Raw genomic sequence first — 27,743 nt, 5'->3', positions numbered from 1 at the left:
ATAGAAACACCATAATATTAATCAAATGAATTATGCTAAATTTCTTAAAATCAATCCCATATACTATGCTCTTACGGAAAAGGTTTTAAATTCTCTAGTAATGCAAATATTGAAGACTATCAAATGCTTCTCAAAGATGCCATCTGGTGGTCAAACTAACTTGCATTAATGGTAAAACTGGCTGACAATTAAATAACTTGGCATAGAATTCTGCATCAGCCTGCAAGATATGCTGCAGTATGACGCAACTTTAAAGCAGGAACCACTGTAGCTTCAGGTGTAAGCTAGCAAGAAACGTTAGCCTACAAAGCTGGAAGCGACTGGTATCTACTTTCATTGTAAAGTGCTGCATCATTCAAGTGTGTTAACTTCTGTGCAGCATGAGTGGGGAGCTAACATGATGCAGCCCAGACTCCCTGTACAGCATGAGTGGGGAGCTAACATGATGCAGCCCAGACTCCCTGTACAACATGAGTGGGGAGCTAACATGATGCAGCCCAGACTCCCACTACAGCATGAGTGGGGAGCTAACATGATGCAGCCCAGACTCCCTGTACAGCATGAGTGGGGAGCTAACATGAATGCGGCCCAGACTCCCTGTACAGCATGAGTGGGGAGCTAACATGATGCAGCCCAGACTCCCTGTACAGCATGAGTGGGGAGCTAACATGATGCAGCCCAGACTCCCTGTACAACATGAGTGGGGAGCTAACATGATGCAGCCCAGACTCCCTGTACAACATGAGTGGGGAGCTAACATGATGCAGCCCAGACTCCCACTACAGCATGAGTGGGGAGCTAACATGAATGCGGCCCAGACGCCCAGTACAGGCTAAGTGGAGCAGGCACGGTGCACTCGCACTATAAGGTGGACATTGGCTGCGCTGGTAGAGAGACTTGATCAATGAGACACATTTGACAGAAGTACCGGAAGTCAAATAAATGCTAGTACGGAACCATTTTTCATGTTCTAGTATTGAAAAAGTACAGAAGGGTCGGTATACCATGCAACACTATTAGGCGGCCCGCCCAATACTTTTCTATGCAGAAAAAAAACCTGCAGACACAAATTTAACTTATAGAAACTAATAATGACTGAGTTGAAATCTTTAGACTGGTCTTCAGGTTGTTTAAATCAGATCAAATCTCTCTCTCACACACATGCCAGATGTGTTTACTCTCCGCCCCTCCACAGTGGCTGCCTGCTGTAATTTACTCTCTCTATTTAGAATCCCAGGCCAGGTCGAGCACATTCAAAACAAACAAGGAACACAACAACAGATCCTCCCACACAGCGGTGCACACAGCCCTGCAGGTAAACTAGACTGCAGTCTGAAGCACAGTGTGGTACACAGCAGACCCAAGGAAACAGGCAAGGAAACAACAACGGCATACACTATACATATCTGCATTCTCCTTTTAAAGTGGCAAACTAAACAAAATACAAGGAAAACACTTGAACTATCATCAATATAAGACATGAATCCCGGAAAAGCTCCACTAAAAAAATGTACAACACATAATCACAGAGAAAACAAGTTGGACTGTCGACTGTGGTCAAGTTCAGGGTTGTGGAACATTCCCAGAGGTCAAAAAGGTCACAAAGGAAAAAGCTCAAAGTAAAGTGCTAACCTGTGTGCGATGCACCAGAGGATTTCTGACTCGAGTCAGGTTCGGGGCGTCCTGGTACAGTTGGAAGGGTCCCAGGGGGCAGCGGCTGACCCCTCTTCAGCAGCTGCTTGTGCTCCTGCTGGCGGAAGCGCGGAGGGATCTCTCTTGGCGGGTAACGCTGTTGGGCGGGCGAGGGCTGGGACTGCTGCTGGGCACTGGAGGAGGCGCGCTTGCCATTACTTCCACTGGTGGGGGGCACAGACGGGGTGGCACTGGGGTTGGCGGGGGGAGGAGGAGGGGTGGGGCCGGGCTTGGCTGAGTCTGGCACTGTGGAGGGAAGAGAGAGGAGGCAGGAGGTTAGGGCACCAGGCAGAAGCTGATTTTGATTTGTTCAACACACACACACACACACACACACACACACACACACACACACACACACACACACACACACACACACACTTAGCAGTCTATTGATGATACCGAGGCATCATCAGTTCACCATCCCTCAATCTTAAGCATTAGTAGGCTTAAGGCAAAGCCAACTATCTGATCTTAGATCAGTGTTTATAAGGACAATCACATCCTAACCCTGGAAAAAGAGGCCAGTTTTAGAGCTACTCTTCCCTCTTCCCCCCCCACCCATCCTACTGACCTAGCCGTGACTTCTTCTCACATTCCACCCTGACCGTCTATTATGTCTACGCTTCCAGCCCCTATGACAAGCTCCACTCACCCACTTCCTCAGTCTAGCATAAGCCAGCTAACGCTGTTTAGCATGGTATGCTAGCTAATTACTCAACTCATTACATTTCCTCAGCTCAGTAATAGCTAGCAAGCACCATTAAGCATGCTAGCTAAGTACTATATTCATGTATTGCCGCAACTGTTTTAGCTTCTTAGCAGCCTAGCATGCTAAGTACTGTACTCATTAATTTCCGGGCTCTATATTAGCAGTTTTGTAGGCTAGCACCATAAGTATTAGCAACAGAGGGGAAGTGCTCAAAAAGGTCAGGGCTCAATCCGTATGAGAGGCCAAGTAGCAAGAGGATCAGATTTGGAACGACAGGTGCATTATGGAAAAGAGATGTATTCTGGTCATAATCTCTGTACTGGTGCTTACATAATAAATGTGATAGTCAGCAAAGAGCCTACTGCCGCTCTGCAATTTAATACATTAAATGCATGATCATTCAAATAAATGCATGATCATTTTTACCATGCTAGTAAATTATCATAATTTTATTTTCGGGCACTACAAAGATCCACCGGAAATGGACACAAGCTAACCTATTATACCAAGTAAAAGAGAGGCTTGTAAGTCGCTCTGGATAAGAGCATCTGCTCAATTACCAATATGTTAATGTATGTGTAAGTGTATTGAGTAGAAAACATGGTGAGGGTAAAAGACAAAGGGTTAAAAACACAGCAAAAGAAGCTGACTATACTGCTCTGACAAATTCCTTAGAAACAGCTTATTGATTCATTGTTTTTTGTTCCACTGTTTTATTGTTACGCTTCCCCCAAAAAGAATTCAACAAAATTGTGATTTAAATAACTTGGGAATAGAGGAATGCTCAGACACAGACAGTAGTGGGATGCAGTCTAAACAAAGACATGCCTGCTAAATCACACAGCCAGAGGGAGCAAGAGAGAAAGATCTGGCATGGCAACACTAGTAAAAACATCAGCAGGATCCAGCAACACAGACCAGAAGCCAAACAAACCAGCGTGAGATTGTGATCTGTTTTACAGTATGAGAGAATCAATGTGCGAGACAGGCAACAATCCTGTGGCTAAATATTCTCACATAGTAAAAAGCTCATTATAAACTGGGTGGTTTGAGCCCTGAATGCTGATTGGCTGACAGCTGTGGTATATCAGAACGTATACAGTACCACGGTATGACACTTTTTTTTTACTGCTGTAATTACATTGGTAACCAGTTTATAATAGCAATAAGGCACCTCGGGGGGTTGTGGTATTGTGTCGTGCCCAAGAACAGCCCTTAGCCGTGGTATATTGCCCATATACCACACACCCCCTCAGGCCTTACTGATTAAGTAACCCACAGAAAATCATGTGTGGGTTCTGGGTACGACGCTGTATGGGAACGGTGCTGCTCCATTGACCGCAGCCCAATGTTTGTGCAGTGAACGGTGAACAGCTTACACACACAATGTTATGTAACCGGGAGGCCCACAGTAAGGGGGAAGAGGACAGAATGGTGTCATACAAAAACATTTATTTAACCTTTATTTTAGCAGGGAGTCATACTGAGACCAAGATCTCTTATAAAGAAGAGGCCTGTAATTACAAAAATATACACATTAATACAACATGAAAAGCAGAGATACAAAACAATCATAGAAAACAAACAGACATTTTTTCCACAAGTAAGGTGCAAAAAAACTAAAAGCAGATTTACCTAACTCTGTAGAGACAAAGGAAGTTCCAGAGTTAGCCATCACTGAGACCGGGGTAACCCCATTTTTTGGGCCAGAATTTCTGGTGACCCCACCCCACCCCAAATCAAAACAACCTTAAAATAAAAAAAGTAAGTACATTTAGATTCACATCCACAAATAACCTTCAATTGAAATATCTTATCAAAGCACCAATAAATACATTTACTCAATGATATTGTATTTTTCTAATTATCTTTCTCAAATAGGTTTGCATTAGGGATGTTACCGGTTAATCAGTTAGCCCCCAAAAACACATTTCACCGGTCTTGCTTATCGGTCTATAGAGTAAATTTGCATAACTTTGTGGAATTAAAAATTGGCTCGTGTGTATTTGTTAGTCTTCATGCATTTTAATTTATCACATGCGCACAGCATACACAGCCTAGTTTGAAGAGCGGAATAGCCTACCATCTGTCAGACAGCACAAGAGTAGCTCCTCAAAAAGCCTGTGTAGGCTACTGGAGTGAATTCAGCTGCATAGGCTATAGGCTATCGTTGACTATCAGCACATCTCCCACCACTTTGCAATGTGAGCTTGAAACCTGAACATTTTCACTTTACGTCAAATAAATCAGGCATGTTTAACCTTGCGTCAAAGTAGCCTTGCGAAAATCCATCCATAGAAACGTGGAGGCAATTATTTTATTGGTTTTCATATCAACTTTCTTTTGTTGTGCAGAAGCCAAATGCATTTTCCTAGTCATATTAGCAACCCATCATAGTAGCTGCTATTAGATTCCCCCTCTTTCTACGTTTCTAAAAGAGATGTTCATCTCTGTCACATATGGAACTGCTCACATTAGGTGCTCTGTTGAGAACGGTGTTCCCGCTAATTGCATTTGGGTAAATGTTTGAAAATGACGTTTTATTAGCTGCTTCATTATACGAGTTGCATGTTTAATAACAGCCTTTTGACTGTAAGACGATAGGCTTGCTATTGTTGCATGTTTCCATTAAGCTCTTAATGAAAAATGTCCGGTCCTTGTATGCATGCATTGTATCAGAGAGGAAGAGGCAAAGCGAGACGTTTCACTCTCGCCAAAATCTGTCCAAAATAAGTCCACTGCGTTTTTATGGGCTTGTTTTGGGCCTAAACTTGTCGCCTGCCTTTCTGCCTTGGGACGACTCCCATTGTTAGGGTGGAAACATAAGCATTTCATCATTATATACAGATCTCTGATAGTATTTTCTGTTGGTCACGTCAATTTTATGGTTTGGAAAAAATTTAACCATTTGTTGACCGGTTAATGGAGGGTCAGTTAGGCGGCTGCAAAATTAACCGAAATTTGCAACCTTTTTATATTTGTCCCATACAATAATCTCCACTCTTAATTAGTTATCACCCCCACCCCCAAACAGTTTTTTTGGGGTGACCCCACTGAAACTCCCACGTGACAGCACTAGCGACTCCGAATACCACTGATCTAGGAGACTTCAGAGGGCCAAACTAGGCCTAATTTCTGATTAAGAATGCAGTGATGTGTACTGAACCTGTCGCCGTGTAATAAAGTGTAGTGCACGGTGATACTATTAGGCATGACCTAATTTCAGTAGAAGCCCATTTTTATTCTCAACTTCTTAATATTTTACCCCCAATTGCGATCCTATTATGATCTTGTCTCATCGCTCGGGAAAGGCGAAGGTCGAGTCATGCATCCTCCGAAACATGACCCGCCAAACCACACTTTATTGATATCCGCCTGCTTAACCTGGAAGCCAGCTTCACCAGTGTCGGAGGAAACACTGTTCAACTGACAACCGCAGTCAGCCTGCAGGCACCCAGCCTGCCACAAGGAGTCGCTAGAGCGCAATGAGCCAAGTAAAGCCCCCCCCCCCAGCCCAAACCCTCCCCTAACCCGGACAACACTGGGCCAATTGTGTTGTGACATCCTAGGATCGAATCCGGGTCTGTAGTGACGCCACAAGCACTGCGATGCAGTGCCTTAGACCACTGCGCCACTCAGGAGGCCTTCTGTGTGTTTATTAAAGAGAGCTATCAAGATGCCCAGATACTTATAAACATGGACACGATCAATGTGGGCACCATCCAAGGTACAGATGCTTAAATGTATCAACATACAGCTGGCTGGTTATATGCTGTAATGGCAGGATAGAACAGCGGCGTCTGGTAAGACAAGGGGTGGCGGACTATGTAAACTCAGCAAAAAAAGAAACGTCCCTTTATCAGGACACTGTCTTTCAAAGATAATTAATTCAAATCCAAATAACTTCACAGATCTTCATTGTAAAGTGTTTAACTTCTTTGGGATAGGAGGCAGTATTTTCACGGCCGGATAAAAAACGTACCCGATTTAATCTGGTTACTACTCCTGCCCAGAAACTAGAATATGCATATAATTAGTAGATTTGGAAAACACTCTAAAGTTTCTAAAACTGTTTGAATGGTGTCTGAGTATAAAATAACTCATATGGCAGGCCAAACCCTGAGAAGATTCCATACAGGAAGCATCTCTATCAAAAATAGAGCATCTGTGCTGTAACGTGACATTTTCTAAGGTTTCCATTGGATCTCAGAAGGCGCCAGAAAGTGTAAAGGGGTGTCTGCAGTCTCTGGGCTAAGTACAGCAGCTCTGTTTGAGTGGTCAGGTTGAGAACAGTGACACTGGAGATGCGCGTCCACGAGACTACTCCATTTTTTTTCTTTCAGCCTTTGAATGAATACAACGTCGCCCGGTTGGAATATTATCGCTACTTTACGAGAAAAATAGCATAAAAATGTATTTTAAACAGCGTTTGACATGCTTCTAAGTACGGTAATGGAATATTTGGATTTTTTTTGCTGAGTTTATTTCTCTAAATAACAGCTGGTGCACGATATCTAAGGAAGTCTTGAGGTTTTTCCTCGCCTGAGGTAGAGTATCTCATGATAAGCTGTAGACCACACCATCTACCTAGAGAGTTTTCATCTGTATTTTTCATAGCTGTCTACACACACCACCCCAGACTGACGCTGGCACTAAGACCACACTCAATGAGGTGTATTCCGCCATAAGCAAACAGGAAAACGCTTACCCAGAGAAGGCGCTCCTAGTGGCCGGGGACTTTAATGCAAGGAAACTTAAATCAGTTTTACCTCATTTTTATCGGCATGTTAAATGTGCAACCAGAGGAAAAAATAAAAATAAAAAAATTCAATAAAATACATACACTCTGGACCACCTTTACTCCACACACAGAGACGCATAAAAAGCTCTCCCTCGCCCTCCATTTGGAAAATCTGACCATAATTCTATCCTCCCGATTCCTGCATACAAGCAAAAATTAAAGCAGGGAGCACCAGTGACTCGATCAATTTTAAAAAAAATGTAAAAATAAAAGTGGTCAGACAAAGCAGATCCTAAGCTACAGGACTGTTTTTCTAGCAGACTGGAATATGTTCCTGGATTCCTCCGATTTCATTGAGGAGTACACCACAGTCATTGACTTCAGCAATAAGTGCATCGATGACGTCATCCCCACAGTGACCGTACGTACATACCCCAACCAGAAGCCATGGATTACAGGCAACATCCTCCCTGAGCTAAAGGCTAGAGCTGCCATTTTCAAGGAGCGGGACTCTAACCAGGAAGCTTAGAAGAAATCCCGCTATACCCTCTGATGAACCATCAAACAGGCAAAGGGTAAATACAGGACTAAGATCGAATCGTACTACACAGGCTCCGAACATCGACGGCTGTGGCAGGGCATGCAAACCATTACAGACCACAAAACGAAGCACAGCCGAGAGCTGCCCAGTTACACAAGCCTACCAGTTGAGCCAAATTATTTCTATGCTTGCTTCGAGGCAAATAACACTGAAACATGGATGAGAGCACCAGCTGTTCCGGACAACTGTGTGATCACGCTCTCCGCAGTTGATGTGAGTAAGACCTTTAAATAGGTCAACATTCACAAGGCCACTTAGCCAAACGGATTACCAGGATGTTTACTGCGAGCATGCACTGACCAACTGGCAAGAGTCTTCAATGACATTTTCAATGTCTCCCTGTCCGAGTCCAATACCAACATGTTTCAAACAGACCACCATAGTGTTCTTGGGCACAGGGACTAAGGTAACCTGCCTAAAGGACTACCAACCCGTAGCACTCATGTCTGTAGCCATGAAGTGCTTCGAAAGGCTGCTCACATCAACACCAGTATCCCAGAAACCCTAGACCCACTCCAATTTGCATACCGCCCTAACAGATCCACAGAAGATGCAATCTCTATTGCACTCCACACTGCCCTTTCCCACCTGGACAAAAGGAACACCTATGTGAGAATGCTGTTCATTGACTTCAGCTCGGCGTTCAACACCATAGTGCCCTCAAAGCTCATCAATAAGCTAAGGACCCTGGGACTAAACATATCCTTCTGCAACTGGATCCTGGACTTCCTGACGGGCCAACCCCAGGTGGTAAGGGCAGGTAGCAGCACATCCGCCACGCTGATCCTCAACACAGGGGCCCCTCAGGGGTGCGTGCTCAGTCCACTCCTATACTCCCTGTTCATTCATGACTGCATGGCCAGGCACGACTCCAACACCATCATTAAGTTTTCCGATGACAACAGTGGTAGGACTGATCACCAACAACGATGAGACAGCCTATAGGAAGGAGGTCAGAGACCTGGCCATGTGTGGCCAGGAAAACATCCTCTCCCTCAACATGATCAAGACAAAAGGAGATGATTGTGGACTAAAGGAAAAAGAGGACCGAGCACGCCCTCCATTCTCATCGACAGGGCTGTAGTGGGGCAGGTTGAGATCTTCAAGTTCTTTGGTGTCCACGTCACCAACAAACTAACATGGTCCAAGCACACCAAGACAGTCGTGACAAAACCTATTCCCCCTCAGGAGACAAGATTTAGCATGGGTCCTCAAAAGGTTCTACAGCTGCACCATCGAGAGTATCCTGACTGGTTGCATCACTGCCTGGTACGGCAACAGCTCGGCCTCCTACAGCAAGACACTGCAGAGGGTAGTGCATACGGCCCAGTACATCACTGGGGCAAAGCTTCCTGCCATCCAGGCTGTGTCAGAGGAAGGCCCTAAAAATTGTCAAAGACTCCAGCCACCCTAGTCATAGACTGTTCTCTCTGCTACCGCACTGCTATCGGTACCGGAGCCCCAAATCTAGGTCCAAGAGGCTTCTAAACAGCTTCTACCACCAAGTCATAAGACTCCTGAACATCTAATCAAATGGCTTCACAGACTATTTGCATTGCCCCTCCCCTCTTTACACCGTTGCTACTCTCTGTAGTTATGTATTCATAGTCACTTTAATAACTCTACATACATGTACATATTACCTCAACTAACCGGTGCACCCGCACATTGACTCTCTACCGGTACCCCCTGTATATAGTCGTGCTATTATTTTACTGCTGCTCTTTAACCTGTTAGGGCTAGGGGGCAGCATTTGCACGTCTGGATAATTTTTTTTTACCCGATTTAATCTGGTTACTAATCCTACCCAGTAACTAGAATATGCATATACTTATTATATATGGATAGAAAACACTCTATAGTTTCTAAAACTGTTTGAATGGTGTCTGTGAGTATAACAGAACTCATTTGGCAGGCAAAACCCTGAGACATTTTCTGACAGGAAGTGGATACCTGATGTGTTGTATTGACTTTAAACCTATCCCATTGAAAAACACAGGGGCTGAGGAATATTTTGGCACTTCCTATTGCTTCCACTAGATGTCACCAGCCTTTACAAAGTGTTTTGAGTCTTCTGGAGGGAGATCTGACCGAACAAGAGCCATGGAACAATGATGTCCCATTAGACACCTGGCGTGCGAGTTCATGTTGGGTACCCTCGTTCCAATACGTTATAAAAGAGTATGCATTCGTCCACCTTGAATATTATTCATGTTCTGGTTAAAAAAGGCCCTAATGATTTATGCTATACAACGTTTGACATGTTTGAACGAACGTAAATATATTTTTTCCCCTCGTTCATGACGAGAAGTCCGGCTGGCTTAGATCATGTGCTAACAAGATGGAGATTTTTGGACATAAATGATGAGCTTTTTTGAACAAAACTACATTCGTTATGGACCTGTGATACCTGGAAGTGACATCTGATGAAGAGAATCAAAGGTAATGGATTATTTACATAGTATTTTCGATTTTAGATCTCCCCAACATGACGTCTAGTCTGTATCGCAACGCGTATTTTTCTGGGCGCAGTGCTCAGATTATTGCAAAGTGTGATTTCCCAGTAAGGTTATTTTTAAATCTGGCAAGTTGATTGCGTTCAAGAGATGTAAATCTATAATTCTTTAAATGACAATATAATATTTTACCAATGTTTTCTAATTTTAATTATTTAATTTGTGACGCTGACTTGACTGCCGGTTATTGGAGGGAAACGATTTCCTCAACATCAATGCCATAGTAAAACGCTGTTTTTGGATATAAATATGAACTTGATAGAACTAAAAATGCATGCATTGTCTAACATAATGTCCTAGGAGTGTCATCTGATGGAGATTGTAAAAGGTTAGTGCATCATTTTAGCTGGTTTTATGGTTTTGGTGACCCTGTCTTTGACTTGACAAAACATTACACACAACTCTTGTAAATGTACTGTCCTAACATACTCTAAATTTATGCTTTCGCCGTAAAACCTTTTTGAAATCGTAAAACGTGGTTAGATTAAGGAGATGTTTATCTTTCAAATGGTGTAAAATAGTTGTATTTTTGAAAAATTTGAATTTTGACATTTATTTGGATTCAAATTTGCCGCTCTTGAAATGCACCTGCTGTTGATGGAGTGCACCACGGGTGGCACGCTAGCGTCCCACCTAGCCCATAGAGGTTAATTACCTGTTACTTTTATTTCTTATTCATATTTGTACTGCATTGTTGGTTCAGGGCTCGTAAGAGAGCATTTCACTGTAAGGTCTACACCTGTTGTATTTGACGCATGTGACTAATAATATTTTATTTGATTTTTTTATTTGATTTCCCCCCTGGTTCTCCCTCTGCCCCAGCAGCAGAGCCTCATTGTGGGCTACAGCTGTTGCCACCAGCCCCCTGACCAGCTCCAGCTCTACCTCAGCCTGCCTGCAGCATAGGAACCAGGCAGGAAAGCTCGAGCGCGCCTCGCATCAGACTTCTCGCCCTCTACTCTACTCCCTCCCTCCTCATTGTTTTTGCCAAAGATGGCTACATTAGGCCAAGCAGATGGAAGGCATATAAATTACACTGGCTAATTCTCCCTGATTCAGAGGGGATTTTCCTGTTAAAACTGGGAGTATTCTACATCCTGCCTTTAAATAGAACAGTATTAGAGTGATGGTGGTCTCTCTGACGTAGAGGCTTCCAGAAGTACTGGGGACGGATGGAGGGAGCGAAGAGGCGAGGCAAGCGGTCTGTTCTCTGGCTACACCAATCACAACATGGTGCAGAGAATAGTGTGCGTCACAGTCCCACCACCCCCGTGTCTGTCTATGTGTCTCTCTCTGAATCCAGCCCTCCCTCTAATCCACTTACAATTAGAGCACTATTCTCAGCTGGAGAGCGTTGTGTGGATTCCCAGTTCATCAAAGATGCACATCAAACTACGGCCCTGAGACCCTACAGCCTCACGCAAAGGAAGAGAATGGGATCCCATTTTACACTTTAAAAGAGCCCTTAATTTTCTGACGATCTCACACACACACACACACACACACACGCGCATTTTCAAAACACAATCAAAAAAATATAAATAAAGAAACATTCTGTGTTTCAAACCATTTCACCTGCATTTTATTTTGAAAGTCAGTGTTTTTTGCTTCAATAGTGATCGGGGGTGCAGCTATAGTTTTCCTTCACAGAAAAGACATTAGTGCAACACATTCAGCAGAAAGTAGCTTCACCTTCATCAGATGACAGAAGTGCAAAGCTATTTGGCTCGTAGCCACACAAGTAAAAAAAGGAGGGCAAATGACTGAAGTTTGAGGTGCCCTTAATCTGTCTGTCTCTGTGTCTGCGTGTGTTCGCACCATGCAGACTGCTCTCCACTCATCAAATCGGGCCACACACACAATTATAGGCTTTTCCATAGCTTACGTCTTTAAAATCGGGCCAGGGAGAGGAATTTAATGGAGAGCTTTCATACCCGGGGCCTCGACAACAGCTCACACTGCTCTAAACAGGCTACTATTGCCCAATGTTTGGGGGGAAACACATGGGTAGATCGGAGAGATTAATTACTAGGTCTTCTCTGTTATAATGGGCTGCGTTCAGGAGGGAAAGTGTTCAACTCCATTTCACAGCAGTGGCGGGTCTTGGAAAGCAAGTCACTACAAGTGTTGACTTTAATACTGTGGTATATTGGGTTCAGGGAAGCTATGGATGTAAAAATAGAATGCAGCCAAGAAAAGGATGGGATGTGTCATGGCCTTACCAAGATGGCAGCGTGCAATAGAGCTGAATACATTGAATAGCTTCACAATGCAGATCAATGAATGACAGTCAATGTCGGCAACAAAAAAAACATCTGTTGCTTACAGGCAACTTCAGTCATATAGATACCAGGCCTAATCAGAACCAGATCAACTAGTCGATTAATCACAGAAGAATACTGTATATAGATACTGATCTGAAAATAAGATCAGATGAGAGACTGAGGTTAACTTCTTAGGGCTAGGGGGCAGTATTTTCACGGCCGGATAAAAAAACGTACCCGATTTAAACTGGTTACTACTCTTTTCCAGAAACGAGAATATGAATATAATTGGTAGATTTGGATAGAAAACACTCTGAAGTTTCTAAAACTGTTTGAATGGTGTCTGTGAGTATAACAGAACTCATATGGCAGGCCAAAACCTGAGAAGATTCCATACAGGAAGTGCCCTCTCTGACCATTTCTTGTGCTTCTGTGGCATCTCTGTCGAAAATACAGCATCTCTGCTGTAACGTGACAATTTCTAACGCTCCCATAGGCTCTCTGAAGGCGCCAGAAAGTGGAATGAGATCTCTGCTGTCTCTGGGCTAGGTACAGGAGCGCTGTTTGTGAGTGGTCAGGCTGGTGGCTCAGAGACAGGAGATACGCGGCCCCGAGAAGTGGCCATGTTTTTCTTTCAGCCTTTGAATGAAAACAACATCGCCCGGTTGGAATATTATCGCTATTTTACGAGAACAATTGCATAAAAATAGATTTTAAACAGTGTTTGACATGCTTCTAAGTACGGTAATGGAATATTTTGAAAATAAATTCACGACATGCGTCCGCGCGTCACCCTTCGGATAGGGACCTGAACGCACGAACAAAACTGAGGATATTTGAACATAACTATGGATTATTTGGAACCAAAACAACATGTGGTTGAAGTAGAAGTCCTGGGAGTGCATTCTGACGAAGAACAGCAAAGGTAATCCAATTTTTCTACTAGTAATTCTGAGTTTACTGAGCCTCGATGTTGGCGAGTGTCTGTTTAGCTAGCCTTGATTGCCGAGCTATCTACTCAGAATATTGCAAAATGTGCTTTTGCCGAAAAGCTATTTTAAAATCTGACACCGCGATTGCGTCAAGGAGTTCTGTATCTATAATTCTTTAAATAATTGACATGTATTTTGTAAACGTTTATCAACAGTAATTTAGTAAATTCACCGGAAGTTTTCGGTGTGTATGCTAGTTCTGAACGTCTGGTTTTTGGCTGGTCTTTGATATAAATATGAACTTGATTGAACAAAACATGCATGTATTGTATAACATAATGTCCTAGGATTGTCATTGGATGAAGATCATCAAAGGTTAGTGCTGCATTTAGCTGTGGTTTTGGTTTTTGTGACATATATGCTAGCTTGAAAAATGGCTGTGTGATTATTTCTGGCTGGGTACTCTCCTAACATAATCTAATGTTTTGCTTTCGCTGTAAAGCCTTTTTGAAATCGGACAATGTGGTTAGATTAACGAGAGCCTTGTCTATAAAATGGTGTAAAATAGTCATATGTTTGAGAAATTGAAGTTATAGCATTTTTGAGGTATTTGTATTTCGCGCCACGCGATTCCACTGGCTGTTGACTAGGTGGGACGATTTCGTCCCACATACCCGAGAGAGGTTAATGTAACAATCATATATGAACGAGATTGTGTGTGCATTTACACGCATGTATCCGTCCATGTTTGTGTGTGGAGTGTGTCTCCCTTAGGGTCTCAGAGGGGCTCGTCTGTCTCCCCCTCAGCGTGTTGAGCTGAGCTGCCATACTGAGCAGAGGGTCTCAGAGGGGCTCGTCTGTCTCCCCCTCAGCGTGTTGAGCTGAGTTGCCATACTGAGCAGAGGGTCTCGTCTGTCTCCCCCTCCTCAGCGTGTTGAGCTGAGCTGCCATACTGAGCAGAGGGTCTCGTCTGTCTCCCCCTCCTCAGCGTGTTGAGCTGAGCTGCCATACTGAGCAGAGGGTCTCGTCTGTCTCCCCCTCCTCAGCATGTTGAGCTGAGCTGCCATACTGAGCAGAGGGTCTCAGAGGGGAGGTGGAGATGATAGGGCTTAATTAATCCTGTTTAAATATGGGGCTGTAATTTCAAGGAACAGCTCTCTCCCAGGTCTCCTGATCCCTCAGAGGTCTGAGAGGCAGGAGGACTGTAGTTTAGAGGAACAGCTCTCTCCCAGGTCTCCTGATCCCTCAGAGGTCTGAGAGGCAGGAGGACTGTAGTTTAGAGGAACAGCTCTCTCCCAGGTCTCCTGATCCCTCAGAGGTCTGAGAGGCAGGAGGACTGTAGTTTAGAGGAACAGCTCTCTCCCAGGTCTCCTGATCCCTCAGAGGTCTGAGAGGCAGGAGGACTGTAGTTTAGAGGAACAGCTCTCTCCCAGGTCTCCTGATCCCTCAGAGGTCTGAGAGGCAGGAGGACTGTAGTTTAGAGGAAACGCTCTCAGAGGGCTCCTGATAACTCATAGAGGTATAAAAGGCAGGAGGACTTAACTGTGTTTAACACTTTGGTCTGACTACTGTATATTGAAATGGCACTATACTTTTATTCAACAACTTAAAACATTTTAAAGATGCACTATGCAGCTATCACCTCACCATTTCCTGGTTGCTAAAATTCTAATAGTTTGCCTAATTTCAGTTTGTGACAAAACAAGCAGGTATAATGTACAGAATTCAACCGCTATGAAATATAGTTTCCATAACCCAAAATATTGTATTTTCAGCTGGTGTACAAAACCAAAAGTAAAATATGCAAAAACAAAACTTAAGAACGGGAACCATAGAAATAGCACACATTGAACAGATACAGTACACCGCTTCTTAGACTTGATTTAAATGAAAATGACTGATCTATAACACACATTACTATGTAAATTTGGTCAGGTCGCCCAAAACGTTACATATTGCAGCTTTAAGGCTTTGAGTGTTTGTGTGCACCCAAGATGGAGGCCAGACAGACAGGATGAGGGCACAGGGACTGGAGCTGGTTCAGGTTAGCAGGACAGGAGACTTTCACACACACCACTTCCCCATCATAAAACATTGGTGGAATGTACTGGGGAGTAACTGCAGCTGGTGGCTGGGAGAGAGAGAGACCTGTTCAGAGGTGGAACTCTCAGTCACACACACAAGTAGAAGTGTGTGAGACAAAGTGTCAATGTTATATAACTGACCTAATGAGAGAGATCCAACTGGCCCACTGCGTCCCCTATTCCAGTAACCCATTTTAGTCCAACTCCTCTACCTGACTGCCCAGTTTCCTACACTCCACTGCTACTTTACCTGCCCACTCAACCCTGCCTGTCCACCCCATACATCATCCTACCACAACTCCCTCAGCAGCCAGCGCAAGCCTTACACCCAGCCTGCTCACCTCAACGTACACCGCTATAGATTCATGTCTTCCTGAAGGTAGTGTGGGTTATGGAGTGGTCGCTGGAAGTGTCGGCTTTGGCTTGGACACCCCAGGAGTAGGTATTAACATGGATAACTGGGATGCCGAGACTGGTCACATTTTCACCAAAAATAAAATGACAAGACCCGGGAGATTAGCCTACAACATTTCCCCCCCAACGTTGCATTAATGCAATTCCACAAAATACACAACATGCGCAGCAGCAGGTTAGCACAACATATAAGAGCACATTATCCAAACAGGTTGTCGCCTGGCAGCCATTAGCCTAGTGGATTTACTTCACACACACATCATTGACACTGGGGGGCTGCACACACTGCCCGCACACAGTTAATAAACCCTACAGGAAACCTCTACAGCAGGCTACAGTAGGCCTACAAAATAACACGGGCCTCTTTGCGCTGTCATTTCGACAGTCACACATTTCACAGGCCTATGCACAATTCACTAAATAGGTATCTCTGTCACAGAAATTAAGTCTTACCAATTCAGAGAGGCATGAGAGAAAATGATATCTTCTCCTGTCCTATTTTCCTATCCAGTCCCAATCCCACTGAAACCTAAAATCCTAACTCTTGTCCAGCATGAACATTCCTAACTTCATTCTGTAATCCATAGGTTACATTATCAAATCAAGTCTCTGGCCGATACATGTGAAAATACTGCTAGCCCATCTCCTCCACGCTGTCTCGTACTTGCTGCCCATATGAGAGCGTCTGTAGAGAATCAACAAACGTAGATACGGATATGTTTTAAACAGAGTTGGTCCCCTTTAACCTGTTAGGGCTAGGGGGCAGCATTTGCACGTCTGGATAAAAAAAATGTACCCGATTTAATCTGGTTACTAATCCTACCCAGTAACTAGAATATGCATATACTTATTATATATGGATAGAAAACACCCTAAATTTTCTAAAACTGTTTGAATGGTGTCTGTGAGTATAACAGAACTCATTTGGCAGGCAAAACCCTGAGACATTTTCTGACAGGAAGTGGATACCTGATGTGTTGTATTGCCTTTAAACCTATCCCATTGAAAAACACAGGGGCTGAGGAATATTTTGGCACTTCCTATTGCTTCCACTAGATGTCACCAGCCTTTACAAAGTGTTTTGAGTCTTCTGGAGGGAGATCTGACCGAACAAGAGCCATGGAACGATGATGTCCCATTAGACACCTGGCGCGCGAGTTCATGTTGGGTACCCTCGTTCCAATACGTTATAAAAGAGTATGCATTCGTCCACCTTGAATATTATTCATGTTCTGGTTAAAAAGGCCCTAATGATTTATGCTATACAACGTTTGACATGTTTGAACGAACGTAAATATATTTTTTCCCCTCGTTCATGACGAGAAGTCCGGCTGGCTTAGATCATGTGCTAACAAGACGGAGATTTTTGGACATAAATGATGAGCTTTTTTGAACAAAACTACATTCGTTATGGACCTGTGATACCTGGAAGTGACATCTGATGAAGAGAATCAAAGGTAATGGATTATTTACATAGTATTTTCGATTTTAGATCTCCCCAACATGACGTCTAGTCTGTATCGCAACGCGTATTTTTCTGGGCGCAGTGATCAGATTATTGCAAAGTGTGATTTCCCAGTAAGGTTATTTTTAAATCTGGCAAGTTGATTGCGTTCAAGAGATGTAAATCTATAATTCTTTAAATGACAATATAATATTTTACCAATGTTTTCTAATTTTAATTATTTAATTTGTGACGCTGACTTGACTGCCGGTTATTGGAGGGAAACGATTTCCTCAACATCAATGCCATAGTAAAACGCTGTTTTTGGATATAAATATGAACTTGATAGAACTAAAAATGCATGCATTGTCTAACATAATGTCCTAGGAGTGTCATCTGATGGAGATTGTAAAAGGTTAGTGCATCATTTTAGCTGGTTTTATGGTTTTGGTGACCCTGTCTTTGACTTGACAAAACATTACACACAACTCTTGTAAATGTACTGTCCTAACATACTCTAAATTTATGCTTTCGCCGTAAAACCTTTTTGAAATCGTAAAACGTGGTTAGATTAAGGAGATGTTTATCTTTCAAAGGGTGTAAAATAGTTGTATGTTTGAAAAATTTGAATTTTGACATTTATTTGGATTCAAATTTGCCGCTCTTGAAATGCACCTGCTGTTGATGGAGTGCACCACGGGTGGCACGCTAGCGTCCCACCTAGCCCATAGAGGTTAAGATAACTTGATATTTAATCTATTTCCACTCTTCATCTCCCAGTTACTAATGAGCTGATCTGCTGTCTGTAAAATCAGCAACTCCATTTAGCCAAATATAGGAGATATTCGGTCATTCGTTGGAGGTTATCTAGCAAGCTTAGCAACGTTGGTAATTTTACTTGTTTGACTGCCGTTACAAAGTCTGTATGATTGGACAACGCTATTCTCCGGGTGTGCTTTGTGTCAAGATGTGCTGAAATGCGCTCAAATAATTGAGGAACATAACAGTCAAAATGTATGAACAACTTGTTCAGCAATTCACAACAATGTCATGGCGATCAAAGATCGAGTAACTATCATCAATAAATACCAGTTTCATTTGCTCTGAAATCTTTACATAGTGGCGCAGCCAAGCCGACAAGGTGGCACAGCGCCCCTCTTTTTGGGGGAGAACCCTGGCATAGTGACCATATCTTGGTTTTAAACGCTTTAAAGTGGGCACTGGAATTATTCCTGGTATTGAAACTTGGCATATTTTCAGGAAAATAGGAATCCCTACCCCGAGTGTGTGTGTGTGAGAGAGAGACTAAAATAAACAGACATCTATCACTATGTGATGCCTAATGATAGCTCTCATATACAGCCACTGTCCTATCTCAGTCATTTGTATAATTCACATCACATATGTGATTTGCGAGCCATTCTGCTCCACTGTTGGAGCTAGTAACATAAGCATTTAAATGCACCTGCTAATCTGTGTACGCGACCAATAAACTTTGATCTGACACAGCTACATACCAGAGGAGGCTGGTGGGAGGAGCTGTAGGACAGGCTTATTGTAATGGTTGGAATGGAATGAGTCAAACACGTGGTTTCCATGTTTGATACCGTTCCATTATTCCATTCCAGCCATTACAATGAGCCCGTCCTCCTACAGCTCCTCCCACCAGCCTCCTCTGCTATATACAATCCCAACAAGACATATCAGCTCTAACCTTAACATACTCCTAGACAATACAGCATAAACAACTGAATGAATGCCTCCCTTGCCTCTGTTCAGTGATTGGCTAATATCCATCTCCACTGTATTCATTCTCATAGCGTTTAGCCACTAAAGAGACATGACAGCGATGGCAGCACGTGGAATAAATAAATTCCCTCCAGAATACACTGCAATTTATGGCTCTGCTGCGACACAAAGCGCTGGGTGTAATTAAGTCAATGTGAAACGGCAAATTAATCTTATGAAATGACAGCGTTGTGTCGCCGCAGATTTGGAATAACAATGTGATCTTATGGCACTATGTAAATGTGGTGGCTGCAGCTCCATCTGGAATGGATGCTGTGTGTATGCTCCCTCCTACTCAAGGCCTACCGCAGACCTATTCATGCTAACAGAGTTACCGGATATGTATCCCTATGTTACAATATCCCCTCATCATGCAGTGCCAGGGAGAACATGCCTCCACATGGGTGATGGTCCAGTAGACAGGGAGGACTGGTGTCTGATGGGGTGGGGCATGCTACCTGCCATAGACAGGAGAGATTTAGGCACGGCTGTGTTGTAACACCAGATGATAGTGGTGGTAGAAACTAAGGCACGGCTGTGTTTTAACACCAGATGGTAGTGGTGGTAGAAACTAAGGCACGGCTGTGTTTTAACACCAGATGGTAGTGGTGGTAGAAACTAAGGCACGGCTGTGTTGTAACACCAGATGGTAGTGGTGGTAGAAACTAAGGCACGGCTGTGTTGTAACACCAGATGGTAGTGGTGGTAGAAACTAAGGCACGGCTGTGTTGTAACACCAGATGGTAGTGGTGGTAGAAACTAAGGCACGGCTGTGTTGTAACACCAGATGGTAGTGGTGGTAGAAACTAAGGCACGGCTGTGTTGTAACACCAGATGGTAGTGGTGGTAGAAACTAAGGCACGGCTGTGTTGTAACACCAGATGGTAGTGGTGGTAGAAACTAAGGCACGGCTGTGTTGTAACACCAGATGGTAGTGGTGGTAGAAACTAAGGCACGGCTGTGTTTTAACACCAGATGGTAGTGGTGGTAGAAACTAAGGCACGGCTGTGTTTTAACACCAGATGGTAGTGGTGGTAGAAACTAAGGCACGGCTGTGTTTTAACACCAGATGGTAGTGGTGGTAGAAACTAAGGCACGGCTGTGTTTTAACACCAGATGGTAGTGGTGGTAGAAACTAAGGCACGGCTGTGTTGTAACACCAGATGGTAGTGGTGGTAGAAACTAAGGCACGGCTGTGTTTTAACACCAGATGGTAGTGGTGGTAGAAACTAAGGCACGGCTGTGTTGTAACACCAGATGGTAGTGGTGGTAGAAACTAAGGCACGGCTGTGTTTTAACACCAGATGGTAGTGGTGGTAGAAACTAAGGCACGGCTGTGTTTTAACACCAGATGGTAGTGGTGGTAGAAACTAAGGCACGGCTGTGTTTTAACACCAGATGGTAGTGGTGGTAGAAACTAAGGCACGGCTGTGTTGTAACACCAGATGGTAGTGGTGGTAGAAACTAAGGCACGGCTGTGTTGTAACACCAGATGGTAGTGGTGGTAGAAACTAAGGCACGGCTGTGTTGTAACACCAGATGGTAGTGGTGGTAGAAACTAAGGCACGGCTGTGTTGTAACACTAGATGGTAGTGGTGGTAGAAACTAAGGCACGGCTGTGTTGTAACACTAGATGGTAGTGGTGGTAGAAACTAAGGCACGGCTGTGTTGTAACACCAGATGGTAGTGGTGGTAGAAACTAAGGCACGGCTGTGTTGTAACACCAGATGGTAGTGGTGGTAGAAACTAAGGCACGGCTGTGTTGTAACACTAGATGGTAGTGGTGGTAGAAACTAAGGCACGGCTGTGTTGTAACACCAGATGGTAGTGGTGGTAGAAACTAAGGCACGGCTGTGTTGTAACACCAGATGGTAGTGGTGGTAGAAACTAAGGCACGGCTGTGTTGTAACACTAGATGGTAGTGGTGGTAGAAACTAAGGCACGGCTGTGTTGTAACACTAGATGGTAGTGGTAGAATACCTCTCGCTCTATAGAGACAGAGAAATGGCTATGAACCAGAACTGCATGGAGAGAGGCTGATGAGCTGTAACTAGGCCACAGTCAGGAAGACACTGTAGAGAGGTAGGAGACGATCACCAAAGGCAATACGTGCTGCTTTCACGCTAGGGACTGGCTGATGGAAACCATACATAAGGACACGTGGGTCTGTGTGTGTACTTGTCAACTTTTTTATGTGACAGTCTAGACCCCTTCAAACTAACCTCTGGACTTCAAAGCCAGGTCCACTGCGTTTTTTCATTGTTTCCCTCTAATCAGGGACTGAATTAGACCCGGGACACCAGGTGTGTGCAATGAATTATCAGGTAGAACAGAAAACCAGCAGGCGACAGACCTCGTAGGGTAATTGTTGAATATCCCTGGTTTATACAGATGCACATGTGATTGTACTAATGTATTCATAAAAGCCTGTTGACCTATGCATTGATATAATTGTGTTTGTATGAGTGCCTGTACTACACACAGTCCCCGTGGAGGTCGGTGAGGCAGAGGGAACTTATTTATATGAATGTACTGTATGCCTTAGCCGTGTGTGTACACATGTGCCTTTTATGTTGATCTAGATGATGTGCACTGCTTATTGTATGTGTAAACTGTAGACAGGAAACTAGTGTGTTCTCACTCACTTTCTCACTCTACTCTCTCTGTTTCTTTCATGTACTTTGTTCCTGCAGTCTCTTTCCTTCAGACCCTTTCTTTCACTTCTGTCATTTCCTTCTCAGGAATATATGTTTGTGACAAGCCAGGTGAATTTCCTTTGCCTTTTTCACCCCAATCTCTCTATTCCTCCATCCACCCCCCATATGGGGCTCAGTTGGTAGAGCATGGTGTTTGCAACGCCAGGGTTGTGGGTTCGATTCCCACGGGGGACCAGTATGGGGAAGAAAAAAATATGAAATGTATGCATTCACTACTGTAAGTCGCTCTGGATAAGAGCGTCTGCTAAATGACTAAAATGTAAAAATGTATATATATTCTCCTCCTCCATCAGACCAGGTTGGGCCTCCCCATTCCAACCACAGTAGAAACGTGCAGTATTACGCTGGTGGCCTCTCCCTGCTTGTTGTTACCCGTATTCCTGCACCTTCACACTAACCCTGCTCTCAACAGTCAACACCACATTCTAATGTGTCACAGCCAGCTTTCAGGGGACTTTTCAGCCATACAAAATGGCTTGGTGGAAACATGCAAACCAAGAAAACTACGTAACCCAGATTACGGCTAACAGGACGGAAACAGGCTAACAGGACGGAAACAGGCTAACAGGACGGAAACAGGCTAACAAAGCTAACTGGATGGAAACAGGCTAACAAAGCTAACTAACCCAGATTACTGCTCATTATTGCAGCTCAGCAGCACAGACAGGCTCCAGTAGATACAGTCCTGCAGCCTACTATACCCTGTAGGGTTATTACACTAAGATGTCCCTTCCTCATCTTGACCTTTAAACCCCCCACTTCCCCAACCTCCTGTTAAGTGCTAGATGGCCGTTACAGGACCATTAACAGATGCCCTAATGAGCTTTCCTCGCGACTATCCCTCAAAACATAAGCCCCTCCCGGCCCCATCTGGCCAGTCACACCACATAACAGGTCCTCTCCCTCTCTCCAGTCCTCCTCTCTCGCTCATTAAGAGCTTTGGCACAGAGGGAAGTGAGAGGATGTGTTCTATCTACAGTGCTCTGGGTTCAATTCACTTCAAAACCCTGCCAGCTAAGCACACACTGTGCATACTCTCACTTTCTCTGTTGCTCCGACTGTCATTCTCCCTCCATCCCCCTCTCTTTTCAATCAATCAGTCAGTCAGTCTAAGGTAATAGGAGGTAGGAGTGGTTGCAGAATGTTGGAAAAGATGAGAACGCACCTTTGGTTTTCTGTTCAGTGACCTGGAAAGAAAGAGGAAGAACATATTAGCAAAATATATATATTTTTTGGGATTTCACGCAAAGTACAAGGGACTACAGATGAAATTGAGCTGGCTGGATAAAACTGCCACATTTATTGAATGTTGATGTGTAGGCCTATTGTCCCTGTCAAATACACATAATAAAGAAAGGAGTCCTAACTGAAGTATGTGTTTTATGTCAATCTTTAAAGCAACAGACAATCAATAGGTCTCTCTCGGAGTTAGCCTGCTAGCGTTAGCATGCTACTGGGTTGGCTGCCTGCACTTCAGCCTTGCTCTGACTGAAGCCAGCCCATTCCATTGGAACAGAATGTTCAGGGGAATGTTCTTATTAGCCTATTATAATGCTACATGTTTTATGTTCATCCCTCCACCGGCTGAGCTTAAGGGCTATTGCCTGGTGGGTCATGTGGTTTAGTTAGCCAGAAAGTGAAATAAGAGGCAGACAACACACACAGGTACAGTGGCATATGCAGGAACACACACACACGCTGGCCAGCTCCCCCCCTTCAGCTCTGCTTTCCTCAACCTCACAGGAGGCTGTATGTGATAAAGAGAAGCAGCATGACACGTTAGCCTGTTTAGCCAACGGAGTGGAAAGGGATCACTTACTGACACGGTTCAGAGCAGAGGGAGAGAGGGAGCGAGGGAGGGTGAAAGAGGAGAGGAAGAGAGCAGGGCACAGGGTAGAGGATGATATCATCATCTTGCTTTGTGTAAAGCGACACCATTAAAAACAGGGGTTGGTGCTTGTATGAGGTAGTAAGATAAAAATAGGGGTTGGTGCTAGAGGTCGAGAGATATATATATATATTTTGTAATAATGACAATTACAACAATACTGAATGAACACTTATTTTAACTTAATATAATAGATCAATAAAATAAATGTAGTCTCAAATAAATAATGAAACATGTTCAATTTGGTTTAAATAATGCAAAAACAAAGTGTTGGAGAAGTAAAAGTGCAATATGTGCCATGTAAAAAAAGCTAACGTTTAAGTTCCTTGCTCAGAACATATGAAAGCTGGTGGTTCCTTTTAACCTGAGTCTTCATTATTCCCAGGTAAGAAGTTTTAGGTTGTAGTTATTATAGGACTATTTCTCTCTATACCATTTGTATTTCATATACCTTTGACTATTGGATGTTCTAATAGGTACTTTAGTATTGCCAGCCTAATCTCGGGAGTTGTTAGGCTTGAAGTTAAACAGCACAATGCTTGAAGCACAGCGAAGAGCTGCTGGCAAATGCAGGAAAGTTCTGTTTGAATGAATGCTTACAAGCCTGCTGCTGCCTACCACCGCTCAGACAGACTGCTCTATCAAATCATAGACTTAATTATAATAACACACAGAAATACAAGCCTTGGGTCATTAATGTGGTCAAATCCGGAAACTATTTATTGTTTCAGTGAAATACGGAACCATTCCGTATTTTATCTAACGGGTGGCATCCCTAAGTCTAAATATTGCTGTTGCATTGCACAACCTTCAATGGAATGTCATAATTATGTACAATTCTGGAAAATTAATTACAGTCTTTGTTAGGAAGAAATGGTCTTCACACAGTTCGCAACGAGCCAGGCGGCCCAAACTGCTGCATATACCCTGACTCTGCTTGCACAGAACGCAAGAGAAGTGACACAATTTCCCTAGTTAAAAGAAATTCATGTTAGCAGGCAATATTAACTAAATATGCAGGTTTAAAAATATATACTTGTATTGACTTTAAGAAAGGCATTGATGTTTATGGTTAGGTACACATTGGTGCAACGACAGTGCTTTCTTCGCGAATGCGCTTGTTAAATCACCCGTTTGGCGGTGATAAATGATAAATTAACAGGCACCGCATCGATTATATGCAACGCAGGACAAGCTAGATAAACTAGTAATATCAACCATGTGTAGTTAACCTGTTGAGGGTAGGGGGCAGTATTAGCACGGCCGGATAAAAAACGTAGCCGATTTAATCTGGTTTTTACTACTGCCCAGAAACTAGAATATGCATATAATTATTGGCTTTGGATAGAAAACACCCTAAAGTTTCTAAAAACTGTTTGAATGGTGTCTGTGAGTATAACAGAACTCATATGGCAGGCAAAAACCTGAGAAGATTCTGTTCAGGAAGTGCCCTCTCTGACCATTCCTTGGGCTTCTTGACTCTTTTTATTGAAAACTTAGGATCTTTGCTGTAATGTGACACTTCCTACGGCTCCCATAGGCTCTCAGAACCCGGGAAAAAGCTGAATGACGTCTTTGCAGCCCCTGGCTGAAAAACATTACCGCCTTTGGTAAGTGGTCTATCAGAGGACAATGAGACTGAGGCGCGTGCACGAGGCGACCCCATGTTTTTATTTTCTCTCTCTTTCTACCAAAACAGGGTTTCCCAGGCGGAATATTATTGATTTTTACGAGAAAAATGGCATAAAAATTGATTTAAACAGCGGTTGACATGCTTCGAAGTACAGTAATGGAATATTTAGAATTTTTTTGTCATGAAACGCGTCGGGCGCGTCACCCTTCTTTACACTTCGGATAGTGTCTTGAACGCACGAACAAAACAGAGGATATTTGAACATAACTATGGATTATTTTGAACCAAACCAACATTTGTTATTGAAGTAGAAGTCCTGGGAGTGCATTCTGACAAAGAACAGCAAAGGTAATAACATTATTCTTATAGTAAATCTGACTTTGGTGAGGGCTAAACTTGGTGGGTGTCTAAATAGCTAGCCCTGTGATGCCGGCTATCTACTCAGAATATTGCAAAATGTGCTTTCACCAAAAAGCTATTTTAAAATCGGACATATCGAGTGCATAGAGGAGTTCTGTATCTATAATTCTTAAAATAATTGTTATGCTTTTTGTGAACGTTTATTGTGAGTAATTTAGTAAATTCACCGGAAGTTTATGCTAGTTCTGAACGTCACATGCTAATGTAAAAAGCTGGTTTTTGATATAAATATGAACTTGATTGAACAAAACATGCATGTATTGTATAACATAATGTCCTAGGTGTGTCATCTGATGAAGATCAAAGGTTAGTGATGCATTTAGCTGTGGTTTGGGTTTATGTGACATTATATGCTAGCTTGAAAAATGGGTGTCTGATTATTTCTGGCTGGGTACTCTGCTGACAATCTAATGTTTTGCTTTCGTTGTAAAGCCTTTTTGAAATCGGACAGTGTGGTTAGATTAACGAGAGTCTTGTCTTTAAAATGGTGTAAAATAGTCATATGTTTCAGAAATTGAAGTAATAGCATTTCTAAGGTATTTGAATATCGCGCCACGGAATTACACTGGCTGTTGCGTAGGTGGGACGATTTCGTCCCACCTTCCTTAGAGAGGTTAACTAGTGATTATGTTAAGATTGATTGTTTTTTATAAGATACGTTTAATGCTAGCAAGCACCTTACCGTGGCTCTTTGCTGCACTCGCATAACAGGTAGTCAGCCTGCCACGCAGTCTCCTCATGGAGTGCAATGTAATCGGCCATAATCGGTGCCCAAAAATGCAATCGGCCCCAATTAATCGGCCATTCCGATTAATCGGTCGACCTCTAGTTGGTGCTTGTATGAGGTAGTATGATAGAAGTGTGTCCAAACAACAAGAAACATATGACATCACACCTTTTTCTGAGCAGCTTCCTTCTTTTTCTTTTCTTCTTGCCTTCTCTTTTTCTTTTCTTCCATCAAATGGTTCTGGTCTCGTGTTCCCTGCTTCTTCTCTCGGCTGGAACAGAGGATCAAAAGACAGACATGTTTTACAACGCGGTCGCTAGCGAGGTGAGGACTCTGTCTGCACGTGAACACCTGGAATCTCCCCGTCCCATGAATTCCATTCTGATGTAAAGAGTTATAACTACTCACTCCAGCTCTTTACTGAGGGAATGTACAGACAATAGAAACACCATTAACAGATTGACCTGCGTGTGTGTGTGTGTGTGTGGCGTGGCGTGGGTTGTATTGGCTCAGGCTGGCTTGTGTGGATGACTTGTGTGGTCTGGAAACTATTAGGAGGCATTGTGGTGCTGGTGGAGGCCAGAGCTGTGGTCCTCTTAGTGTTACGGAAACCCTTGATGAGGGCCCATTCTTCAATCACCAGACATCCAGCCAGTACCTACCGCCACCTCCAAGACAACCCAGACTCAGTAGGCTGAGTAAGGCTGCGTCTCAAAAGATACCGTTATTCACAATACAGTGCACTGCTTTTGACCGGCTGCCTGACATCTCTACGACCAGTATTGAATGGCCCTGGTAAAGTGAGGCACAGCCACACTCAGTACTAACTGCCACTCCCCAGATCCCTCAGAGTACTGCATCTTACCTGGTAGGTACCCAGCTCTCAGAGACAAAGGCCTGCCAGGCCTCCACTCCACACACATGCCCCAAAGCCATAAAATAAAAAAATAAACGACCTGACATTTCCACATCCTTTCACGAGCAGCAAGCTGTTCCAGAGGAGAGTTGGGTATTCAGCGTCCCAAATGGCACACTATTCCCTACATTGTCCACTACTTTAGACCAGAGCACTATATTAGGGAATAGGGTGCCATTTGGGATGCATCCCGATCCTATATTTAGCCTTAATAAGCCTAGGCCTTTTCTCTTTTCACTTAAAAAGCTCCGGCA

General features: G+C 43.5%; 1 protein-coding gene across 7 annotated transcripts in view; it reads right to left on the bottom strand.

The window, feature by feature from the left end:
- Positions 1-27,743, bottom strand: part of LOC106606600 (trinucleotide repeat-containing gene 6C protein) — a 136,856-nt gene that overhangs the window by 40,503 nt on the left and 68,610 nt on the right. For all 7 annotated transcript variants that reach the window (XM_045715582.1, XM_045715587.1, XM_045715581.1 and 4 more), the window contains 3 exons: positions 26,742-26,844; positions 23,071-23,092; positions 1,633-1,938 (listed from right to left, as the gene is read on the bottom strand). In XM_045715582.1, coding sequence (XP_045571538.1) covers positions 1,633-1,938; positions 23,071-23,092; positions 26,742-26,844 — 431 coding nt within the window. The remainder of the gene's footprint in view (positions 1-1,632; positions 1,939-23,070; positions 23,093-26,741; positions 26,845-27,743) is intronic.

Source organism: Salmo salar, chromosome ssa03 (assembly GCF_905237065.1).
Source record: "Salmo salar chromosome ssa03, Ssal_v3.1, whole genome shotgun sequence".
NCBI lineage: Eukaryota > Metazoa > Chordata > Actinopteri > Salmoniformes > Salmonidae > Salmo > Salmo salar.
Note: the sequence above shows the minus strand (reverse complement) of the source record. Positions and strands in the feature narration are given on the sequence as shown.